Source organism: Oncorhynchus clarkii, chromosome 8 (assembly GCF_045791955.1).
Source record: "Oncorhynchus clarkii lewisi isolate Uvic-CL-2024 chromosome 8, UVic_Ocla_1.0, whole genome shotgun sequence".
NCBI lineage: Eukaryota > Metazoa > Chordata > Actinopteri > Salmoniformes > Salmonidae > Oncorhynchus > Oncorhynchus clarkii.
The window spans coordinates 37,863,235-37,888,275 of NC_092154.1; the positions used below are offsets into that span (position 1 = coordinate 37,863,235).

At 43.7% G+C, this 25,041-nt stretch overlaps 1 protein-coding gene across 2 annotated transcripts in view; it reads left to right on the top strand.

Moving 5' to 3' along the window:
- Positions 1 to 25,041, top strand: part of LOC139415376 (kelch-like protein 29) — a 341,932-nt gene that overhangs the window by 97,703 nt on the left and 219,188 nt on the right. For both annotated transcript variants that reach the window (XM_071163482.1, XM_071163481.1), the window contains exon 3: positions 15,385 to 15,702. In XM_071163482.1, the coding sequence (XP_071019583.1) occupies positions 15,427 to 15,702 (276 nt within the window). In that variant the 5' untranslated portion in view covers positions 15,385 to 15,426. The remainder of the gene's footprint in view (positions 1 to 15,384; positions 15,703 to 25,041) is intronic.

Here is a 25,041-nt window from a genome sequence, read left to right on the forward strand (position 1 = left end):
GCCTTGTGCTCGATGTTATACACCTGTGTGCAACGAGTGTGGATGAAATAGCCGAATCCACTAATTTGAAGGGTTGTCCACATACTTTTGTATATACAGTGCATTCGGGAATATTCAGACCCCTTGACTTTTTCCACATTTTGTTACGTTACAGCCTTATTCTAAAATTGATGAAATATACATTTTTCCTCAATCTACACACAATTCCCCATAATGACAAAGCGAAAACAGAAATACCTTATTTACGTAAGTCTACAGACCCTTTGCTATGAGACTCGAAATTGAGCTCAGGTGCATCCTGTTTCCATTGATCATCCTTGAGATGTTTCTACAACTTGATTGGAGTCCACCTGTGGTCAATTCAATTGATTGGACATGATTTTGAAAGGCACACACCTGTCTATATAAGGTCCCACAGTTGACACTGCCAAGCCCTGAGGTCGAAAGTATTGTCCTTAGAGCTCAGAGACAGCATTGTGTCGAGGCACAGATCTGGGGAAGGGTACCAAAAACTGTCTGCAGCATTGAAGGTCCCAAAGAACACAGTTGCCTCCCAAATTCATAAATGGAAGAAGTTTGGAATCACATACTGTAGACTCTTCCTAGAGCTGGCTGCATTCACCTACTCTGTGCCTCACAAAGTCATGGCAGTTGGAACCTATAAATCTTACATTTGGACTCATCAGAACAAGGACTGATTTCCACCGGTCTAATGTCCATTGCTTGTGTTTCTTGGCCCAAGCAAGACTTCTTATTATTGGTGTCATTTAGTAGTGGTTTCTTTGGAGCAGTTTGACCATGAAGGCCTGATTCACGCAGTCTCCTCTGAACAGTTTTTAAAGATATATATATTTGTTCTTAACTGACATGCCTAGTTAAATTAAAGGTAAAATATTATATATATATATAAATATATAAATCTATATATAATATATAAATCTAACAATTTTTTCAGAATGGCACAAATTCCCCGATATCAGGGTACTCATGTCAACATGTTTGCTTTCAGAGCATATTTGATCCCAAATTATAAGGGGGAGATATATATATATATATATATATATATATATTTTACCTTTAATTTAACTAGGCATGTCAGTTAAGAACAAATTCTTATTTTCAATGACGGCCTAGGAACAGTGGGTTAACTGCCTTGTTCAGGGGCAGAACGACAGATTTTCACCTTGTCAGCTCGGAGGTTCGATCTTGCAACCTTTCGGTTACTAGCCCAACACTTTCACCACTAGGCTGCCTGCCACCCCAGTTGATATTGAGATGTGTCTGTTACTTGAACTCTGAAGCATTTATTTGGACTGCAATTTCTGAGGCTGGTAACTCTAATGAACTTATCCTCTGCAGCAGAGTTTTTTAACTCTGGGTATTCCTTTCCTGTGGCGGTCCTCATGAGAGCCAGTTTCATCATAGCGCTTGATGGTTTTGCGACAGCACTTGAAGAACCTTTCAAAGTTACTGACATTTGAGGTGTTCTTGCCATAATATTGACTTTTACCAAATAGGGCTATCTTCTGTATACCATCCCTACCTTGTCACACCACAACTGATTGGCTCAAAAGCATTAAGAAGGAAAGAAATTCCACAAATGAACTTTTAACAAGACACACCTTTAACAAGATTCACACAATATCAGCACGAGCTGAAAATGTACTATTTTTGACTGCTGTCACATCGACACTTATACTCATTATAATGCCATTTAGTGCTGCGTTTCAGTATTCATCAAGGCCACGGTGCTTATAAGGATGTTTCGACTACTGATATTTTCATGATTTGCCTGCGCGTCTTCTGACTGTGCCTCTTGTTGGTTGGGGTATTTTTTAAATGTATTTTGTCATTATAAAAATGAGCTGTTACCGTGTTCCAACAAACATGCTTTCTGTTTCATAGTTGTAGCAAAGGCACTCACCGAAAAAAACTGAACACTTTTTTTTTGCGTTTTTTTTGCGTTTTTTTTTGCGTTTTTACATATAGCCAACATTAACATAAACTAGTGTGTTATTTGAAATAAAATTTTAAATCTTATTCTAATGTTACCCAAGGCCTTCGTAAACACGACCAAATGATTGTTGTTGCGATAGCATATATTAAATATTATTTAAACTGTTAGGATGTTGCAGTCAGAATGACTGCTCATTAGCTTAAAGGGGGGGGTCCATTGAGGCCCAGCGGTTCTAGTGTTAAAGTGGGAGATGGTGGCTGGCTGTGTTATTGCCATGGAAGTGATCTACAGCAGACACATTTCCACCATATTGATTAAACCTATGGTTTCTGTCCCTTTCTCTCCATCTCTCTTTGCTCTTTCTCATTTACTCTGTCTGTCACTGTACTCCCCTCTCGCTCCCTCTGTTTCGCTTACTGTCACGCATGCATTGACGCACGTGGTTTCGCCCACACACACACACACACACTGTCTGTCTGGCATTTCCAAAGGCCTTTTTCCAAGTACGACAGCTCAAATTCTACCAGTCTCAGCCTTTCATACAGCCCAGAGTACAATATTTTTCTCTCCTCCACTCTCGCTACCTTTCTTGTCCTCCATTCATCCTTTTTTATATATTTTTTTTACATGTCAATTGCCCCTCTGTTGTACAGTTTCCTAGCAAGAGAGGCCGACCGTGGTGTGTGTGTGCTTGTGTGTGTGCGTACGTGCAGTAGGGCTGCAAAACGTGTAACCGACGGTTTTATGGATGAAGACCATAACCGTCGGTTACACGTTAAAAAAATACTAATAATTGTTTTGTAGAACGAACAGCTGACTGAAGACGGCACGGCCGGTCATTTCTCGAGGTCGAGTCAGTTCCTGTGGTAGCATGGACTCTTTACAACGTGATGAAACTACACGCAAGGTGCTGTAGCAAACAAATCGTTGGTTGCCTAGGCAGCGCCTTCCTCCCTCCCTGCTGCAGCAGTGCACGGAAATAGAACGAGTAGAACAGGCTTGGAACCTTAACCCTGGCGATTCGAGGACGCCGTTCGATGAATCTTTTTCCGCTCTTGGCTGCGTCACATGCAGTCTAGTGGACGAAAGAAGAGCGTGGCTGTCCATTCGAACAGCTAGAGCGGTGGTTGAGTTCATTTTTGGCAGACCAATAACCGCCATCCAAAATTCCATGACCGTCACAGCCCTAATCGTGAGGGCTCGCGCGCGTCCGTGTGTGGCGCCGGCGGAGTAGCAGTTGCGTTCAAAGAGTGAAAGGTCTAGGGGACGTCCACCTGGGGGAGAGCCCTGTGTGTGTGTGTGTGTGTGTGTGTGTGTGTGTGTGTGTGTGTGTGTGTGTGTGTGTGTGTGTGTGTGTGTGTGTGTGTGTGTGTGTGTGTGTGTGTGTGCGCGCGCGCAACTGCAACTGCATTTTGGTCTCCAGTACTAAAGCCTGGTATTTGAGGGAGCTCCTCCATACGATAATAACGTTGTTTAGTCAGAGCAGGTCTAAGTGTTTCATCTCTAAGGCAGAAAACAGCTAAATGGAGCTCTTTGTTGTTGATGGGTCAGGGCATCTTACTGCCTGGGGCATCGCTATGGTAATAACACACAGACACACACACACGCAGTATATCCATGGTAATGACGGCACTGGAACTCGCCTGAGTATGCAAACACTTATCTGGAAAGGCCACTCAGGGTTACATCTCTCATTCCTCTTCCTACCTCTTTTGCTCTCTCTCGCTTCCTGTCTTTCTCTTTCTCTCTTGCTCTCGTTCTCTACCTCCTCCCACTCCTTATCCCTTCCTTTGACCTTCTCCCTTTCTCCTCCCTGACTCTCTCTCCTCTGTCAACCTCTCTTTGACTCTTTTTTTCTTTCTTCTTCTCCTTCTCTCATCTCTCCCCTCCTTCCTCTTCTCTGTCTGTGCAGTAAAGCTTTGACTGTGACAGATGAGTCTCTCTTGGCGTACCTTTTTAGATAATGAAGTCACTGGACACTTCTAGTCCTTGCGTTTTTGTGTTAAAGCTGAGGCATACACACACACACACACACACACACACACACACACACACACGTATACATACACACCCACTTGAAGCCTGGTTGTGCTTATGAAGCTACTGACCACAGCGTCTGCTATGTGCTACCCCATTTGTTTTGATGTTGTTGGTTTAGAGCGAGAGCGAGAACACACACACACTCCCTTTGATTGGTCTGTGGAAATGTGTTACTCTCTCTCACTAAAAACAGAAGGCAGGAGAAAGTAACCTACAGTAGCTGGTGTCCACAGGGCCTCTCCACATCCTAGTGTCTTGGTATTTTGATTTGTTGTTCTGTTGAAACTGTGTTTTAATTAACACACAGCAGCTGGAGTGGGAATCATCCCCTGCCTGTGGTTCTCATCCTCTTCATCCCTCTCTAAATCCCCAAATGTCTCTTCTAACCCCTGCAATCCTTCCCTCTCTCTCTCCGGGCTTTCTTCCACCTGTCCCCTCCTTCCTGTCAGATAATCTCTTTATTTCTCTCTCTCTCTTTCACCCACCTCTTTATTGTGAGCTGAGTGATTTGGCCTTTCCTTGCTCTCCTTATCAGCACAGATGATCAGGAAGTCTCTAGCAGTATGACTCTGTCCGTCTGTGTGTCATTGACTAATGTCACATCCCATCATGATGCCATCATTGTGTCACTGTAATAATGCATTAACTATCATATGGGTCACCACACATCTCCTTTCCTCCAAACATGGAAATAACAGGACAGAACAGATAGGGGCTCTGTCCCAAATGGCACCCTGTTCCCTATGTATTGCATGGGCCCTTGTCAAAAGAAGTGCAGTGCATAGGGAATAGGGTGCCATTTTGGGATGCATTCAAGGAATGGGCTGGGGATGAATGGGATGAGCTCTAAACTGTAGACAAGGCACCAATATATCTTTCTGCTCACCATTTTTCAGATATGGCCATTGATTAGCCAGGAAGTCGGCACAAGGAAGTAGGTTTTCACGGTCTATATCAGACCCTCATGTGAATAGAAAATATGTGAATAGATTTTTCTTGTAGAACTGTGAAAAGGTCACTTCTGGTGACTTAAAAAAGGATATTCTACTCCAAAATGCATGAAAATAAAAGTATGTTTTGCTGCTCTCTCTCTCTCTCTTCACCCTGCTCTTGCTTGACCCCGGGGGTGTCAAACTAATTTCGGAGGGTCGCACATAATGTATAATACGCTGAACAAGAATATAAACACAACATGTTGGCCCCATGTTTCATGAGCAGAAATAAAAGATCACAGAAATGTTCCAAAAAGCTTATTTCTCAAAAATGATGTGCACAAATTTGTTTACATCCCTGTTAGTGAGCATTTCTCCTTAGCCAAGATGACCCATCCACCTGACAGGTTGGCATATCAAGAAGCTGATTTAAGCAGCATGATCATTACAGAGATGCACCTTGTGCTGGGGACAATAAAGGGCCACTCTAAAATGTGCAGTTTTGTGACACAACACAATGCCACAGATGTCTCAAGTTTTTAGGGAGCGTGATATTGGCGTTCTGACTGCAGGAATGTCCACCAGAGCTGTTGCCAGAGAATTGAATGTTAATTTCTCTACCATAAGCTGCCTCAAACGTCATTTTAGAGAATTTGGCAGTACGTCAAACCGGTTTCACAACCGCAGACCATGTGTATGGCATCATGTGGGCGAGCGGTTTGCTGATGTGAACAGAGTGCCCCATGGTGCCGGTGGGGTTATGGTATGGGCAGGCATAAGCTACGGACAACGAACACAATGGCATTTTATCAACGGCAATACGAATGCACAGAGATACCGTGACAAGATCCTGAGGCCCATTGTCGTGCCACCTGCATCACCTCATGTTTCAGCATGATAATGCACGGCCCCATGTCGGAAGGATTCAAACATAATTCCTGTGCAGCTGAAAATGGCCCAGTTCTTCCATGGCCTGCATCGTCACCAACTGAGCATGTTTGGGATGCTCTGGATCAAATTGTTCCTGTTCCCACCAATACCCAGCAGCCATTGAAGAGGAATGGGACAACATTTCACAGGCCACAAACAACAGCCTAATCAACTCTATGCAAAGGAGATGTCGCGCTGCATCACGCAAATGGTGGTCACATCAGATACTGACTGGTTTTCTGATCCACACCCCAACCTTTTTTTTTAAGGTGTCTGTGACCAGCAGATCCATATTTGTATTCCCAGTTGTGAAATCAATAGATTAGAGCTTAATGAATTAAATTAACTGATTTTCCTTATATGACCTGTAACTCAATAAAATCGTTTAAATTGTTGCATGTTGTGTTTTTACATTTTTGTTCAGAATACAGTATTTCCTTTGCCCTCAAAATATCCATCGCTTTTGGTATTTTTGACGCTCCCTGACTGTCTAGCTTCATTTCGATGACTGTTATCAAGCTGGACAGAGAGAAGCGACTATACATTTAGGTTCATTAATATTTCTACAGTTTCGATTTGGTTTGAGTCCTTTCAATGTCAATTGAGATCGTTTTTCCCAGCGGGGCGACGCTGCTAAATGACTATAGGGGAAACACTGCGGCTGGTCATCACGGTGGCAGGTCTCCATTCATCTCTGCTAATGGCCACTGGAGATGTAGGCTCTTCTCTTCTTTCCTCTCCTCTCCTCCATCTGTCCATACTGCCATCGATCTCTGTTTTTCAACTCCGTAGCGCCAGCCTCCCCTCTGCTGTGTTGTCTTGTATGTATTTTTTCTTCTGGCACATCAATTACGTTTCTTCCATCACCTGGCCTTTAGAGGGATCGTTAAATATAACTCACCAGCCTGCAGTCCTGTGTGACCTGGAAGAGAGAGTGTGTATGTGGAGGGGGTGGGGGTATCAGCCATCCAATCAACATCTTTCATCAGTAGATCTTTCTTTGTGTGTAACCAAAACCAAGCTCATCGAAGACAAATTAAGACCGATCATTTTTGTGTGTGTTTGTGTGTGTGTGTGTGTGCAGCCCTGGGCTCATTTCAATATGAACAGTCTCTGACATTATTTAGATCTGTTTGAATACCTCTCTGTTGTTCTGGAGAAACTGTCAGCACATTTACCCACGGTGTCTTATTTCTGAACGTTTTGTGTATGTGCACGCTTGACTATTTCCTTCAGAAGGCCTCACTTCCAGTAAAGTCTTGTCCTTTTCAAAGATATCAGACTGACCATTTCTAAATCCGATATCTACTCTCTCCACCCGGGAGAGACACACTGCTGTCCAAATCAAACGCGCTCCAAAAAGGGCCATCCAGAAATCCCCTATCTGCAATTGATTGAATCCTTCAGTTAGTAGCTTGCTGCCTAATAGTGAAAGGCCCATGCAGTGTAGTGTAATGACAGTAATTACACTGAGAGTCGGGTGGAGAGGAGAGTTGGTTTGTTGTGACTGGGTCTGTGCTGCTGCTGCCTGTCTGGCCTGATCTCTCTGTGGGTCGATGGCAGTAACACACTGCCACACATTGGAAATGGAGCCTCTTCTCAGGGGAGGGATCTATAGACCAACTGTGTGTGTGCCTATATGATGTCTCATTGTGCTGAGACTGTAAACATCCCACCCCAGTACTGCAGTATCACACACTCGCATGCCTCTCTCTTTCTGTCTCGCCCACATCAAGTCCATCTGCTGTGCTTCGTCTTTCCGCACGTCTATCCACGGCTCTGAATTCCCATATGGCTTTGCTAACTCTACACACACACACACACACACACACACACACACACGCACAAATACACTCCTCTGCTTCGTAGTGACAGACTCTGCAGTTGGGCAGGGTGGTCTGTCTTACATCTGTACCTTAGGGAGAACTTGTATTTCAACTAATCACACTCCTGCCACTCACCTCTCACTCCAGTTGTCTCCACATACACACCCCTCTCCTCTCTCTCTCTCTCAAATGCACACAGGCTACCCGGGTGCAATTACGATTGTGTCACATCAGCAATGTGAGAGAATAGCTTTTCCGAACCGACGGAGTCAGATACACCCAACAGACTGGTTTCTACTTGTCCTGACTCTGTTTGAAGTCACCACATGACTTGCAGTCAGTCAGTGAGTTCATGGGTGACACCCCCCCCAAAAAAGGTCACGTGTACAAGTACAGTGAAATGCTCTTTCCCGAGCATGCAGTAATCAATATCTGTAGTACTATAAGAAACATTTAAAGTACAACCAAAACACTGGAAAAATAGAAATAAGACCGTGCGAAAGTAAGTAACCTATATACAAGGTCAGTTCCAGTACCATATTTACAATGTGCATGGATACTGGAGTGGTAGGGGTAGATATGTAAAGGGGTAAGGTGACTAGACATCAGGATATTTAATAAACAAAATATCACAGAAAAAATTTGTTAATTTAACTCCTACAGAGTTGAATTCAACACTGTTTCAGATAACATTTGGTCCCAGTCTACATGGTGTTAAAGTTACTCTACAGCTAGTGTCACATTTTCAGAGTTAATTTGACTCAAAATGGTGTTAACATTCACAAACTTTTTTTTTTCATTCCACTGAATTTAGTTGATTTTACACTGCAATGACTGCATCATTTTACACTCCGATTTAATTCCGACACTAGAGCTCATTGACTCCTCATAATGTTGAAAATACTTATCCTGGGTTAAAAGTCAACACTGTAATTTTTACACCCCCTTTTTTACTGTGTAGCAGAAGCGTATGTGATTTGTATGAAAGTGTGTGTTGGAGTGTGAGTGTGCATAGAGACGGTGCAAGATGAAATAGAAGGATCAATGCAGATAGTCCATGTAGTCAATTTGTTAGCTATTTAGCAGTGTTATGGCTTGGGGATAGGAGTCTGTTGGTGTCAGATTTGTCGCTCCAGTACCGCTTGCCTATGGGGAAGCAGATAGAACAGTCTATGGCTTGGGTGGTTGGAGTCTTTAGCGATTTTCCCGGTTCTTTCTTTCACACAGCCTGATATAGAGGTCCTCGATGGCAGGGAGCTCTGCCCCAGTGATGTACTGGGCCTTCCTCTGACACCGCCTGGTATAGAGGTCCTCGATGGCAGGGAGCTCTGCCCCAGTGATGTACTGGGATTTCCTCTGTAATGCCATGCAGTCAAGGGCGGTGCTGTTGCCATACCAAGCAGTGACGCAGTCAGTCAAATATGCTCTCAATGGTGCAGCTGTAGAACTTTTGGAGGATTTGAGGGGCCATGCCAAACCTTTTCAACTTCCAGAGGCAGAAGTGGTGCTGTTGAGCCTCCTTCACGACTACGCGTGTGAGTGGACCATTTGAAGTCCTTAATGATTTGGACACCCAGAGGAATGGAATAGCATTGGCTTGCATCCTTGGTTGAATGCCTTGAGAGTGTCTTAGGTTGTCATTTTGTAATAAAAATTACTTTTATTTAAAGAAAAAGCTTTTATTTAGCTAGACTTACCAAGGAAGTGTTTTAGCAAACAGTCATCTGTAGCTGTATTGAATTATCATTGCTTAGTATACAGAGTACAGTAAGAGTTAAGGTGTGTGTGTGTGTGTTTTACTAGTTTGTTCCGGTCTAGAGGTCGACCGATTTATGATTTTTCAACGCCGATACCGATTTATTGGAGGACCATAAAAGCCGATACCGATTAATCGGACGATTTTTATTTATTTATTTGTAATAATGACAATTACAACAATACTGAATGAACACTTATTTTAACTTAATATAATACACCAATAAACTCTATTTAGCCTCAAATAAATAATGAAACATGTTTAATTTGGTTTAAATAATACAAAAACAAAGTGTTGGAGAAGAAAGTAAAAGTGCAATATGTGCCATGTAAGAAAGCTAACGTTTCAGTTCCTTGCTCAGAACACGAGAACATATGAAAGCTGGTGGTTCCTTTTAACATTAGGTTGTAGTTATTATAGGAATTATAGGACTATTTCCCTCTATACCATTTGAATTTCATTAACCTTTGACTATTGGATGTCTTATAGGCACTTTAGTATTGCCAGTGTAACAGCATAGCTCCCGTCCCTCTCCTCGCTCCTCCCTGGGCTCGAACCAGGAACTCAACGACAACAGCCACCCTCGAAGCAGCGTTACCCCTGCAGAGCAAGGGGAACAACTACTAGAAGGCTCAGCGCGAGTGACGTTTGAAACGCTATTAGCGCGCGCTAACTAACTAGCCATTTCACTTCGGTTACACCAGCCTCATCTCGGGAGTTGATAGGCATGAAGTCATAAACAGCGCAATGCTTGACGCACAACGAAGAGCTGCTGTCAAAACGCACGAAAGTGCTGTTTGAATGAATGTTTACGCGCCTGCTTCTGCCTACCACCGCTCATTCAGATACTTAGATACTTGTATGCTCAGTCAAATTATATGCAACGCAGGACACGCTAGATAATATCTATCATCAACCATGTGTAGTTAGCTAGTGATTATGATTTATTGTTTTTTATAAGATAAGTTTAATGCTAGCTAGCAACTTACCTTGGCTTACTGCATTCGCGTAACAGGCAGTCTCCTTGTGGAGTGCAACGAGAGAGAGGCAGGTCGTTATTGCGTTGGACTAGTTAACTGTAAGGTTACAAGATTGGATCCCCCGAGCTGACAAGGTGAAAATCTGTTGTTCTGCCCCTGAACAAGGCAGTTAACCCACCGTTCCTAGGCCGTCATTGAAAATAAGAATGTGTTCTTAACTGACTTGCCTAGTTAAATAAAGGTATAAACATTGGCGTCCAAAAATACCTGATTGTTTTGAAAACTTGAAATCGTCCCTAGTTAATCGGTCGACCTCTATTCCGGTCCACAGGTCTGTGTAGTTTTCAACACCCTAGGACGGCAGGCAGAAACCTCCAATGTCTCTTTCATTATCTTCTCCCCACATCAGATGTGACAAACACAGCTCTGTTGCTCCAGTCATGCTGTTATGGAGCTGCAACACACACACACACACACACACACACACACCGTAAGCACGGACCCACACACACACCACCGGTATTGAGATCGAGTGTGATGCCACAGTGACATTTAGCGGAGACCTAATTGGAGTACCAAGAGACAACCAACACTCAAGTCTTGGGTTGGGGCTTTTTTCTATCAACCTGGGTTCACTGGTTCACCAAATGCCTGGTAACTTGACACACGTCTTTTCTCATACATATCCTACATATACCTGTTGTATGTTGTGTATATAGGGATCTGTTGACTATTAGACTATTATTAAATGGGGTGCGGTTTGGAACTGACAGAGGATATAAGTACCATTACTCAGCCACACCAGTGTGCAGTTGGAATAACTGCTTATGTGTGTGAGATAATATGTAATGCTTATGTTGACATTGTGAAAGAGCTAACTGCAGGGGAGCTGTACAAAATAGTGTTTCTGCAGTTCCATTGCCTCCAATCTGCTTTGTGTTTGTACAGAATGTGTCTGTGTGTTTGTACATAGAGGAGGACAGTGAAGTCCCTGTTGCTAAATGGATGGTCACAGCAGACTTATAATGCAGTGGTCCCCCACTGGCCCTGTTTACACCACACCCACTTCAAGGCATTCCTTCTTCCCTGAGAGGTGTGAAAGAGACCAGTGTGCAGAAAAAAATTCTTGTGGAATCTCCATGACAATGTGGCTGCATTTGAGAGAGAGAAAATATTTATATATTTAACTGTTCTTATCAAGGTCCAAAAAGGAACATCATTCCTTTGGTGAGGAGTCCAATACACCCCTCAGTGACACCTTTTACTACACAAGCCAGATACCCTTTTGATTTATGATCTCCTATGAAGTGACATAGCAGTTTATGGTACAGAATAGTGTTTTACTAACCTCACCAATGTCATTCCAGCCTACAGCAGCGCTGCCCTTTCAATCACACTCTGTCGTTCTAAAAGAGGAAACTAGTCATGTAATTCATTGGTATACTATTGAGTTAGCTCGCTATTACAGTAGTTACATAGATTGGTACAGTTGAAGTCGAAGTTTACATACACTTAGGTAGGAGTCATTAAAACTCGTTTTTCAACCACTCAAACTAGTTTCTTTTCAACAAACAATAGTTTTGGCAAGTCGGTTAGGACATCTACTTTGTGAATGACACAAGTAATTTTCCCAACAATTATTTACATACAGTGAATTATAAGTGCAATAATCTGTATCACACTTCCAGTGGGTCAGAAGTTTACATACACTAAGTTGACTGTGCCTTTAAACAGCTTGGAAAATTCCAGAAAATGATGTCATGGATTTAGAAGCTTCTGATAGGCTAATTGACATCATTTGAGTCAATTGGACGTGTACCTGTGGATGTATTTTAACACCTACCTTCAAACTCAATGCCTCTTTGCTTGACATCATGGGAAAATCAAAAGAAATCAGCCAAGACCTCAGAAAAAAATTGTGGACCTCCACAAGTCTGGTTCATCCTTAGGAGCAATTTCCAAACGCCTGAAGGTACCACGTTCATCTGTACAAACAATAGTACGCAAGTATAAACACCATGGGACCACACAGCCGTCATACCGCTCAGGAAGGAGACGCATTCTGTCTCCTAGAGATAAACGTACTTCGTTGCGAAAATTGCAAATCAATCCCAGAACAAGGACCTTGTGAAGATGCTGGAGGAAACCTGTACAAAGTATCTGTATCCACAGTAAAACAAGTCCTATATCGACATAACCTGAAAGGCCGCTCAGCAATGAAGAAGCCACATCTCCATAACCCCCATAAAAAAAGCCAGACTACGGTTTGCAACTACACATGGGGACAAAGATTGTACTTTTTTGAGAAATGTCCTCTGGTCTGATGAAACAAAAATATAACTGTTTGGCAATAATGACCATTGTTATGTTTGGAGGAAAAAGGGGGAGGCTTGCAAGCCGAAGAACACCATCCCGATCGTGAAGCACGGGGGCGGTAGCATCATGTTGTGGGGGTGCTTTGCTCTAGGAGGGACTGGTGCACTTCACAAAATAGATGGTATCATGAGGGAGGAAAATTGTGTGTATATATTGAAGCAACATCTCAAGACATCAGTCAGGAAGTTAAAGCTTGGTCGCAAATGGGTCTTCCAAATGGACAATGACCCCAAGCATACTTCCAAAGTTGTGGCAAAATGGCTTAAGGACGGGCCTCCCGGGTGTCGCAGTGGTCTAAGGCACTGTATCGCAAGGCTAGCTGGTTCAAGCCCAGGCTCTGTCGCAGCCGGCCGCGACCGGGATGTCCATGGGGCGACGCAGAATTGGCCTAGTGTCGTCCGGGTTAGGGAGGGATGGCCGGTATTCTTGTCTCATCGCGCACTAGCGACTCCTGTGGCGGGCCGGGCGCAGTGCACGCTGACCAGGTCGTTGTACAGGTGTACAGTGTTTCCTCCGACACAATGGTGCGGCTGGCTTCCGGGTTGGATGTGCGCTGTGTTAAGAACCAGTATGGCTTGATTGGGTTGTGTTTCAGAGGACGCATGGCTCTTGACCTTCGTCTCTCCCGAGCCCGTATGGGAGTTGTAGCGATGAGACAGAAGTTGTGGGCAGAACTGAAAAAGCATGTGTGAGCAAGGAGGCCAACACACCTGACTCGGTTACACCAGCTCTGTCAGGAGGAATGGGCCAAAATTCACCCAATTTATTGTGGGAAGCTTGTGGAAGGCTACCTGAAGCGTTTGACCCAAGTTAAACAATTTAAAGGCAATGCTACCAAATACTATTTGAGTGTATGTAAACTTCTGACCCACTGGGAATGTGATGAAGGGGGTGAAATAAATCATTCTTCCTACTATTATCCTGACATTTCACATTCTTAATATAAAGTTGTGATCCTAACTGAGTGGTGGACAGGGAATTTTTACTAGGATTAAATGTGAAAAACTGAGTTTAAATGTGTTTGGCTAAGGTGTATGTAAACAATTTCGTGGTAGTAGCTACTAGCTACTATCTTGTCTCATCGCTACAACTCCCGTACGGGCTCGGGAGAGACGAAGGCTGAATGTCATGCGTCCTCCGATACACAACCCAACCAGCTGCACTGCTTCTTAACACAGCGCGCATCCAACCCGGAAGCCAGCCGCACCAATGTGTCGGAGGCTACACCGTGCACCTGGCAACCTTGGCTAGCGCGCACTGCGGCCCGCCACAGGAGTCGCTGGTGCGCGATGAGACAAGGATATCCCTACCGACCAAGCCCTCCCTAACCCGGACGACGCTAGGCCAATTGTGCGTCACCCCACGGACCTCCCGGTCGTGGCCGGTTACGACAGAGCCTGAACCCAGAGGCTCTGATGGCACAGCTGGCGCTGCAGTACAGCGCCCTTAACCACTGCAGTACAGCGCCCTTAACCACTGCGCCACCCGGGAGGCCTCGTAGTGTGGTTATTAAGACACAAGACAATTCAGTGATGACCTCAGTGGTGGAAAAAGTACCCAATTGTCAATCTGCTATTTATTTATGTTTTATTTATCCTTTATTTAACTAGGCATACTTGAGTAGAAGTAAAGATACCTTTAATAGAAAAGGACTCAAGTGAACATCCTAAAGTAAGTGTAAGTATAAAACTAAATGTAATAGCTAAAATCTTAAGAATATAAAGTAAAAGTATAAATCATTTCACATTCACTCATTGAAGGATAGCCACACGTCAACAGTTTCACTATCATTTAAAAACGAAGCATTTACACTTAGTGAGTCCGCCAGATCAGAAGCTGTACAGATGACCAGAGATGTTCTCTTGATAAGTGCGTGAATTGGACAATATTCCTGCCCTGCTAAGCATTCGTAATGTAACGAGTACTTTTGGGTGTCAGGGAAAATGTATGGGAGTAAAAAGTACATTTGTTTTTCAGAATGTAGTGGAGGAAAAAGTTAAACTTGTCAAAAATATAAAGAGTAAAGTACAGATACCCCAAACAACTACTTACGTAAGTGGTACTTTAAAGTACTTTACACCACTGCATGTCAGGCTATAGCCATAGCTATCCTCAAGACAATATGAAAATAAGAATGTATTGTCTGGCTGTAGCCAATGGCCATATTGTTAGACTTTTATTTAACCAAACCCAATTAGTCCATTAAAAGTGTTTTTTTTCTCCAGTTTTTTTATAGATCCTGTTATGGTGATGCTCATTTCTGTTCTGTATGTTATCATCTTGTTAAGACCTGGGAGAACGGCTGTTAGATCCTGCTAACGAGCTGCAGTGCGTTTTAAACAGGCGTGTATGTTATGAGACGCGGTGTGTGTTTTTTCCTGTCAGTCAGTTGACTGGGAACAGATGTTACTGCAAAAGCGTTCACACGTACGCGACACGACTCTCTGAAATGGTGCGGTATTGTGACTCAGATTTATAGCTGTACAACATCAGGCCAGAATATTGGTAACAGACTGATCAGCTGAAATTGCTGCATTATTACTTGAATAAATAATAATATCCCCCCCCCCCCCCACCTCTTCTCCAGGCGTGCCCCCGTCATCGTCTCCTCTGAAAGGAAGAGGAAGTGATGTCACGTCACCACAACCGCTTCGAGAGGGAGTACCGAGGGATGCCGTGGGAGAGGCGGGACCTCATCCGTCCGACTGGCCTCCTCAACGGATCGGGAGCCAATAACAGCTGCCCAACCGTCAACGGTAACAATCGCCCGGGACTCCTCCCACTGCCCGTCATCCCTTCCCTCTTGCCAACCCCGGTTACGGTTGCCGTGACGACATCGAGTGGTAGTGACATGGTTGTCAAGCGTCAAGGAGGCGTCACAGTCACGGCCGCTGGTGCTGCCAAGGTAAGAACACACGGGTCCTCTTTCTCTCTCCGTCCACGCCAAAACCATTTACCTCCCTCCTCATTATACACTCTGTCTCCGTTCTCCAACTCTTACCATTCTCTCCATGCAAATCTTTTTCTCTCTGGCCTCTATCCCCTGCCGCCACTCTCCAACTCTTCTCATCTCAATCCCGCCAAGCCGTTTAGCTGCGTCTCTCTCTCTCCTCTCTCTCTGTCTCTCTGTCTCTCTCTCACTCTCTCACTGTCTCTCTCTCTCTCTCTCTCTGTCTCTCTCTCTCTCTGTCTCTCTCTCTCTCTGTCTCTCTCTCTCTCTGTCTCTCTCTCTCTCTCTCTGTCTCTCTCTCTCTCTCTCTCTGTCTCTCTGTCTCTCTCTCTCTGTCTGCCAAATGGCTGGCTTGTTCCCTGTTTTCTCCTCCTCACTAATTTTCTCCTCTCATTATGTAAATTACCTGAGGCAGCAGTTGAGATGTGGCCAAGCTGTAGGTGCTTACAAAGCTCTGAGCTTGGACAGGGTTTACATGCATGTGCTTTCCAATATATGGAATACTTATTATAAACTTACACTATGATGAACTTTGTTGGATAAACTAAAAAAGATCCTGTAGTGTTTTTGTCTTTTCCCCCTGATAGCTGTTTTTCTGCTAGCTCTTTTTCATTGTAATGACCAACCCTTACTCAAAACTGGAATCTGAAAAGTTCTACGCCCTAGTACCACTTTGAGATTTGACCTCTTACGTTTACTTTTATGCAGTGAGTTCACTGTGAGTTTTCTCTTCTTTCCTGTAGCCCAAGGAGTTACCTAGATACTCTGAGAGAGGCAGCTTCACCAAATAAAGTTAGCCAAAACCAAGCCTCCTCCCTTCTGGCTCTGCTAGTTCGACCACCATTCATCTTTCTCTAACTTTTTCCCGCAATATCACTTTACTTTCATTTAACTCCACAGGGCCTGAGCTTCTCTCCACCTCTCTCACCCCCACATCACTCCGTTACCATTACATGGGCTTTGTTTTCTCCTTCTCTTTCTTTCCCCCCACATTATCTCATTCGCACTCTGTCTCTCTGTCTCTCTGTCTCTCTGTCTCTCTGTCTCTCTGTCTCTCTCTCTCTCTGTCTCTCGCTGTCTTTCTGTCTCTCTGTCTCTCGCTGTCTCTCGCTGTCTCTCTGTCTGTCTCTCGCTGTCTCTCGCTGTCTCTCGCTCTCTCTCGCTGTCTCTCTGTCTCTCTCTCGCTGTCTCTCTGTCTCTCTCTCGCTGTCTCTCTGTCTCTCTCTCGCTGTCTCTCTGTCTCTCTCTCGCTGTCTCTCTGTCTCTCTCTCGCTGTCTCTCGCTCTCTCTCGCTCTCTCTCTCTCTCGCTCTCTCTCGCTCTCTCTCGCTCTCTCTCGCTCTCTCTCGCTCTCTCTCGCTCTCTCTCTCTCTCGCTCTCTCTCGCTCTCTCTCGCTCTCTCTCGCTCTCTCTCGCTGTCTCTCGCTGTCTCTCGCTCTCTCTCGCTGTCTCTCGCTCTCTCTCGCTCTCTCTCGCTCTCTCTCGCTCTCTCTCGCTGTCTCTCTCTCTCTCTCGCTGTCTCTCTCTCTCTCTCGCTGTCTCTCTCTCTCGCTGTCTCTCTTTCTCGCTGTCTCCTCTGCCAGGCAGTAGTGGTAAACAAGACTGCAGTAATGCTGCTGCTAAGTGAGCATCATTAGATGGTTGAGAGAACTCTCTGACCACAGAAATGTTAAATCTCCTCCGGCAGCCAAGTGGCCTCTTTTTGTCTGCTGAATAATGACATGTATCCGGAACAGAACTCTCAGCAGCTACCGTCTCCCACCATGGCTATTGTCATCAGTCAATGGCTGCCAATGTGATTAGGACCACTCAATATGGCTGCCATGCATATAGCTTCAGTAGCTCGGCTGGTCTGACATGTGTGTCAGATACATGGACGGTTGATAATCAGTGTGTGTGTGTGGGAGGAGGGTGTGTGTGTTAGGGAGCGAACCTCCACCAGATGCTGGCCTGTCTGCTAGTGTTTAGTCAGGGGTTTAACTCTCTCCTGTGTGTTGTCTTCGACACTTCGTTGTAACCTTTTCTAGCAGCATATAGAATAGCATCATTAAATAGATTCTCCTGTACATTTGTATACATTTGTTATCCCCGAAAATTGCATACTATGTTGCATATGTGCAGATACGTGCACCACGTAACTGCGCTCTCTCTCTCTCTCTCTCTCACGCTCTCGCTCTCTGCTGTGTGTGTGTGTATCTTGCTAGCGGTCACTCATGGCGAGGGGCTGGAACTTTAATTGCTAGGGGGCTGACCCACGTGGGAGAAATGTAGGGAAAATGGCGCTGCACAGCTTCTAGTAAACAGTTGCTTTCAAACTAGGGATTTTGTGGCTTTTGGAGTAAAACAGTAATTCTGCTCATTGATTATGCATGTATGAACTACACATTGACACATTCAGCCCAAAGCGGGAGGTTTAAAAAAAGACTTACTAGTCGCCATCCGGAGCATGTCTCTAAACAGGAAACACCTAGAGGCATAAGCTGATGTTTAATAATGGCCTAATGGAACACAGAAACACACACAGGCCTTCGAGCCACCTCTCTCTCATTGTCATCTGCCATCCAAGCAGCTCTGCTCTGAGTCTCAGTGTATCTGTCCAGCAGTTTGTATGTGCATGTGTTTGTCAGGCAGAGGGATGCTGTTGGTTCTCTGTCCTGGCGCTAGCCTGTTGCTCACTTAAAGGGATACTTTGGGATGTTGCCAATTAAGCCATTTATCTACATCCCCAGAGTCCGACGAACTCGTGGATACTTTTTTTTATGTCTCTGCGTGCCATTTGAAGGAACTTTCTAACTAGCGTCAGCGCCATGACTGGAGACCTATGGGAACAGCGTGCATGCTCTGGAGAAGTAGATAAGGGGCTTCATTGCCCAAAGTATCCCGAAATATCCCTTTAAGACCTGACAGGCTGTATTGATGTATGCTGTGAGGACATCTCTCAGCTGTTCTCAGTGTGTGTGTGTGTTAAGGTTGGGCGATAACGACGATTGACCGACATCGTCGATGGTGACGACATTGTGATGTGACAGACAATGGGTTAGCATATTTGAACTTGACTGTCACCGCACAGTAAAGAACGGCGTCTCGCAGCACATAGCAGGGCAGCACACAAGTGACATTCTGAGTAGTTTGCCTATTCCTAGTTTCTATAGCCTATTTCAATAAATCTGATATATACAGAACACAGGAGAGGAATGTAGGCCAGACAGTGGAGAATTCCACCAAAGCAGCGCAAAATTTCCAGTCCGAAAATGTTCTCGCTCTCGTTCTCTCTGATGCATGGGCCTTAGACTATAGTAGTGTTCACCAACTGGCGGTGGTGTTATTTGCCCCCCCTCCCCCCCAGCCAAGTTTTCTGAGCCAAAAAAAAACAATTTTTAAAAATGTATTATTGTTGGACATAATACACTAAAAACACCAGGAAATCAGCTCCAAGCGATTTTAATTTAAAAAATCTGTTCCCAAATTTTCTCACGCATAATAGAGAGAAACGTGATCGTGAAATTGTTATGTTTTAGTCAAACATTATACTGTATCTGCCATCTACAAATTATTTGTATTTATGTTCAGGCCCCCCGACCGTCTTAAGAAAAAATCGGCCCGCGGCTGCATCTTGTTGATGATCCCTGGACTAAAGCAATTGAATTTTTTTTTTTAAATGTTTTTTACTACGGACACTCCTTAACTATCTTGTGTCTAGCGGTTTAAAAACAAAACGTAGCCTATAGTCCCGTCTCTCACCATTCGATAGGCTATGAATATGACTTTGGTTCATAGGCTACGCTTTCATCATTTGTTATACAAGGATTTCTCCTGTTCAAACAATGAATGTAACATAGATCTCAAAAAGTTGTTTGAATAGGTTAAAAACGCAAGGTAGCCAGGGGACTAATAATGAGAGATAACAAACAATATCAATAGCCAATCTACTCTTTTCGTATTATTCTTTACGTAAATCCAAACACTCCATTTAGTATGATACGTTTAATATGGTATGTATACATTTTTGGATGTCCATAAGCAATTATTATGTAGATATAATATGAATTGTAATTTGTGACATATGTAACGAATTTTCAAAACGTAAAATATGTTACAAATTTTCCAAATGTACAATATGTTACGAATTTACATGTTATGTTATGAATTCTAGCTAGCTCGCTAATCTTAGCTAGGTGTTATGGCTAAGGTTAGGGTCAAGGTTTGGGGAAGGATTAGCTAAAAGGGTTATGGTTAGGTGACTGGTTAAGGGTTAGCTAACATGCTAAGTAGTTAAAAAGTATTTGGAAGTTTGTAAATTAGGGGGACAATGTAAAGTTGTCCATGATGAGATTTGAACTCTCAACCTTAGGGTTGCTAAAGGTTTGCATTATACGCACAGCCATCCACCACGACCAACCATCCTCTTTGTTTTTTGCCTTATGTAGCCATATCAAACAAAACATATCATACAGTACTAAATGGAGAATCCCAGATAAACGTACAGAATAATACGAAATGTTCTGAGACCAGGTTGCAATAGCCCCAAAAAAATAAAAGTAGTTTAAGCTTATTAAGAAAGAAATGATCCATGTGGGCCAGGAAAACCAAAGGGCCAATAACCTATCCTCCTACTAGTCCTATCATAAACCAGTTAGTTATGTTCAGGCCTAAGAAGGTGTTGTCTTGAAGTTGACACTTTCAGAAATAAAAAAGAATGAAAGTTTATAGGCTATTCTCAATCACAGCTTTATGAAACAGATAATATTGCAATGAAACAGCAGGGAGCAGGTCTCGAACCCTCGACCTTCGAGCCCGAAGTCCGGCGTGCTATCGACTGTGCCGCAAAAGCATGTTTGCGCGGCAGGGGTCGATTTCCGCGCTTATAAACCCAGGGTCGTTACAATATTATTTATTTACTGATGCAAATAAAGCAATTATTATTCAGTTCTGAAGACTGTAGACTGCTTCTATCCAGCTCATGCTTTATAACCCAACTCATTACGGTAAGACAGTTCCTCATCAGACTGTCACGGCTCCATCATGTGGGAGGGACACACACACAAACGTGTTCCATGCTGAAGCTCCTCCTCCAGAAAGGAATATAAGGAAATGTTTGCCTGCACTTAGCCTCTGCCCACTTTTTCAACAGCATTCTCTTTCATCATGATTCATCCAGTTGTAGCATTCAATTTCGTGCTGTAGGTATGGTTGGCCATTAGGGGCCTATACCATCATATATCACAATGTTTTATGGGTACATAATCCCGATTAGGACAAAGGTTGACATTGCCCAACTCGTGGGACTGGGTGTGTGAATTATTGCACTTTTACTTTCTTCTCCAACACTTTGTTTTTGCATTATTTAAACCAAATTGAACATATTTCATTATTTATTTTAGGCTAAATTGATTTTATTGATGTATTATATTAAGTTAAAATAAATGTTCATTTAGTATTGTTGTAATTGTCATTGTTACAAATAACAAAAATCGGCCGATTAATCAGTATCGTCTTTTTTGGTCCTCAAATAATCGGAATCGCCGTTGAAAAATCCTAATCGGTCGACCTCTAGTTTAGACCATGATGGGGTCCACATCAACAACAAACTAAGGAACTTGAAGCTCTCATCCTGCTCCATTACAGCCCGTTGATGAGAATGGGGGCGTGCTCGGTCCTCCCTGTAGTCCACAGTCATCTCCTTTGTCTTGATCACGTTGAGGGAGAGGTTGTTATCCTGGCACCACACGGCCAGGTCTCTGATCTCCTCCCTGTAGGCTGTCTCATCGTTGTCCGTGATCAGGCCTACCACTGTTGTGTCATCGGCAAACTTTTAAAAACAATTTTTTTATTTATTTTTATTTTTTAAATTTTACCCCTTTTTCTCCCCAATTTCGTGGTATCCAATTGTTGTAGTAGCTACTATCTTGTCTCATTGCTACAACTCCCATACGGGCTCGGGAGAGACGAAGGCTGAATGTCATGCGTCCTCCGATACACAACCCAACCAGCCGTACTGCTTCTTAACACAGCGCGCCTCCAACCCGGAAGCCAGCCGCACCAATGTGTCGGAGGCTACACCGTGCACCTGGCAACCTTGGCTAGCGCGCACTGCGCCCGGCCCGCCACAGGAGTTGCTGGTGCGCGATGAGACAAGGAGATCCCTACCGACCAATCCCTCCCTAACCCGGACGACGACGCTAGGCCAATTGTGCGTCGCCCCACGGACCTCCCGGTCGCGGCCGGTTACGACAGAGCCTGGGCGCGAACCCAGGGACTCTGATGTCATCGGCAAACTTAATGATGGTTTTGGAGTCGTGCTTGGCCATGCAGTCATGGGTGACTGAGCACGCACCCCTGAGGGGCCCCCGTGCTGAGGATCAGCGTGGCAGATGTGTTGTTACCTACCCTTACCACCAACCCATTTTAAATTCAGGCTGTAACACCGCAAAACGTGTAAAAAGTCAAGTGGTGTGAATACTTTCTGAAGGAACTTTATATAGTCTTGCAGTATTGGCAGGTCACCTTTTAAAAAATATATATTTTATATCTTAACGGAACATCCTGGTTTATATAAAGGTGATATTTAATATAGACTGACCAGTAAAAGCAACATGAATAGAATGCCATACCTTGTACACATGAAAAATGTTTGTCCTCCTCACACAGTGGCAGAGAAGTGCTAACTCCCCTTGTATATCATTGATTGGCGGCAGGGCAGGTTGGGTACTTCAGTGTTGTGAGCAGCAGACCCCCCCCTCCTGGTTGTGATGCAACATGCTATCTACAACACAGCAGGAGGCTACTGCCTCTCTCTGACACCGCTCGTCAACAAGGAGAGACAATTCACAATAACCCATTCATTCTCTACCGTAATTACTCTGTGGCCATGTTAAGATGTCCACAGTAGTAGGCCTAACATAGGCTACCTCCCTGGAAGAAACTATTGTTTGAAAAGCACGAGAACTTGTAGTGTTAGCAACACTGAACATAACACAGCAAACAGGGTTCGAATCCACACTATCGTAGTAGAGACATGGACAGGGCGATTTGGAAGGCAGAAAAGGTAATGCCGTCATATGATATGGGACATATTTAAATGGGGAGTGAGTCCGCAAATTCTCACAGTATCTTGTGGAAACTTGAGACAGGTACAGTGCCTTGCGAAAGTATTCGGCCCCCTTGAACTTTGCGACCTTTTGCCACATTTCAGGCTTCAAACATAAAGATATAAAACTTTATTTTTTTGTGAAGAATCAACAACAAGTGGGACACAATCATGAAGTGGAACAACATTTATTGGATATTTCAAACTTTTTTAACAAATCAAAAACAGAAAAATTGGGCGTGCAAAATTATTCAGCCCCCTTAAGTTAATACTTTGTAGCGCCACCTTTTGCTGCGATTACAGCTGTAAGTCGCTTGGGGTATGTCTCTTATCAGTTTTGCACATCGAGAGACTGACATTTTTCCCCATTCCTCCTTGCAAAACAGCTCGAGCTCAGTGAGGTTGGATGGAGAGCATTTGTGAACAGCAGTTTTCAGTTCTTTCCACAGATTATCGATTGGATTCAGGTCTGGACTTTGACTTGGCCATTCTAACACCTGGATATGTTTATTTTTGAACCATTCCATTGTAGATTTTGCTTTATGTTTTGGATCATTGTCTTGTTGGGAGACAAATCTCCGTCCCAGTCTCAGGTCTTTTGCAGACTCCATCAGGTTTTCTTCCAGAATGGTCCTGTATTTGGCTCCATCCATCTTCCCATCAATTTTAACCATCTTCCCTGTCCCTGCTGAAGAAAAGCAGGCCCAAACCATGATGCTGCCACCACCATGTTTGACAGTGGGGATGGTGCGTTCAGGGTGATGAGCTGTGTTGCTTTTACGCCAAACATAACGTTTTGCATTGTTGCCAAAAAGTTACATTTTGGTTTCATCTGACCAGAGCACCTTCTTCCACATGTTTGGTGTGTCTCCCAGGTGGCTTGTGGCAAACTTTAAACGACACTTTTTATGGATATCTTTAAGAAATGGCTTTCTTCTTGCCACTCTTCCATAAAGGCCAGATTTGTGCAATATACGACTGATTGTTGTCCTATGGGCAGAGTCTCCCACCTCAGCTGTAGATCTCTGCAGTTCATCCAGAGTGATCATGGGCCTCTTGGCTGCATCTCTGATCAGTCTTCTCCTTGTATGAGCTGAAAGTTTAGAGGGACGGCCAGGTCTTGGTAGATTTGCAGTGGTCTGATACTCCTTCCATTTCAATATTATCGCTTGCACAGTGCTCCTTGGGATGTGTAAAGCTTGGGAAATCTTTTTGTATCCAAATCCGGCTTTAAACTTCTTCACAACAGTATCTCGGACCTGCCTGGTGTGTTCCTTGTTCTTCATGATGCGCTCTGCGCTTTTGACGGACCTCTGAGACTATCACAGTGCAGGTGCATTTATACGGAGACTTGATTACACACAGGTGGATTGTATTTATCATCATTAGTCATTTAGGTCAACATTGGATCATTCAGAGATCCTCACTGAACTGCTGGAGAGAGTTTGCTGCACTGAAAGTAAAGGGGCTGAATAATTTTGCACGCCTAATTTTTCAGTTTTTGATTTGTTAAAAAAGTTTGAAATATCCAATAAATGTCGTTCCACTTCATGATTGTGTCCCACTTGTTGTTGATTCTTCACAAAAAAATACAGTTTTATATCTTTATGTTTGAAGCCTGAAATGTGGCAAAAGGTCGCAAAGTTCAAGGGGGCCGAATACTTTCGCAAGGCACTGTATATTTTCAGAACATGGACCAGGTTAAATGCATAGTTAAATGCCAAAAATAATAAATTAGCAATGTCATCAAGCAAAAACAAACCAAACAGCCAGTACAAATGTCAAAATATGTAATTGACTTACGTGGTTTTGCAGTACCCCACAACTAGCAACAGCTGTCATTGTCATTAGCTAGCTAGTTGCGTTGTTAGCGATTTTTAGCTTGTGAATCATGTTGGCTATCTAGCTAAGTAACCCCCAGCAAACTCTTAGTCCAATGCCTGAGACTGATGAGACTTGTTGGCTAGGGAGAGTAAATAGTCTACTTAGGCCTGCTCGCTAGCCATCTAGATACCTTTAGCTTACTAATTTACTAGCTAGTGTCACTAATGAGCTAGATAGCTAATAATGACAATATGACCTGTTGCTTCTCGTTGTGTAGTGCGGAAAAAGCACACATACATATATATGTGTATATATACATATATTTATTTATTTGTACATTTGTACTGCCAATTGTTGTTTTGTTTGTTTGTTTTTGCTTAGTGA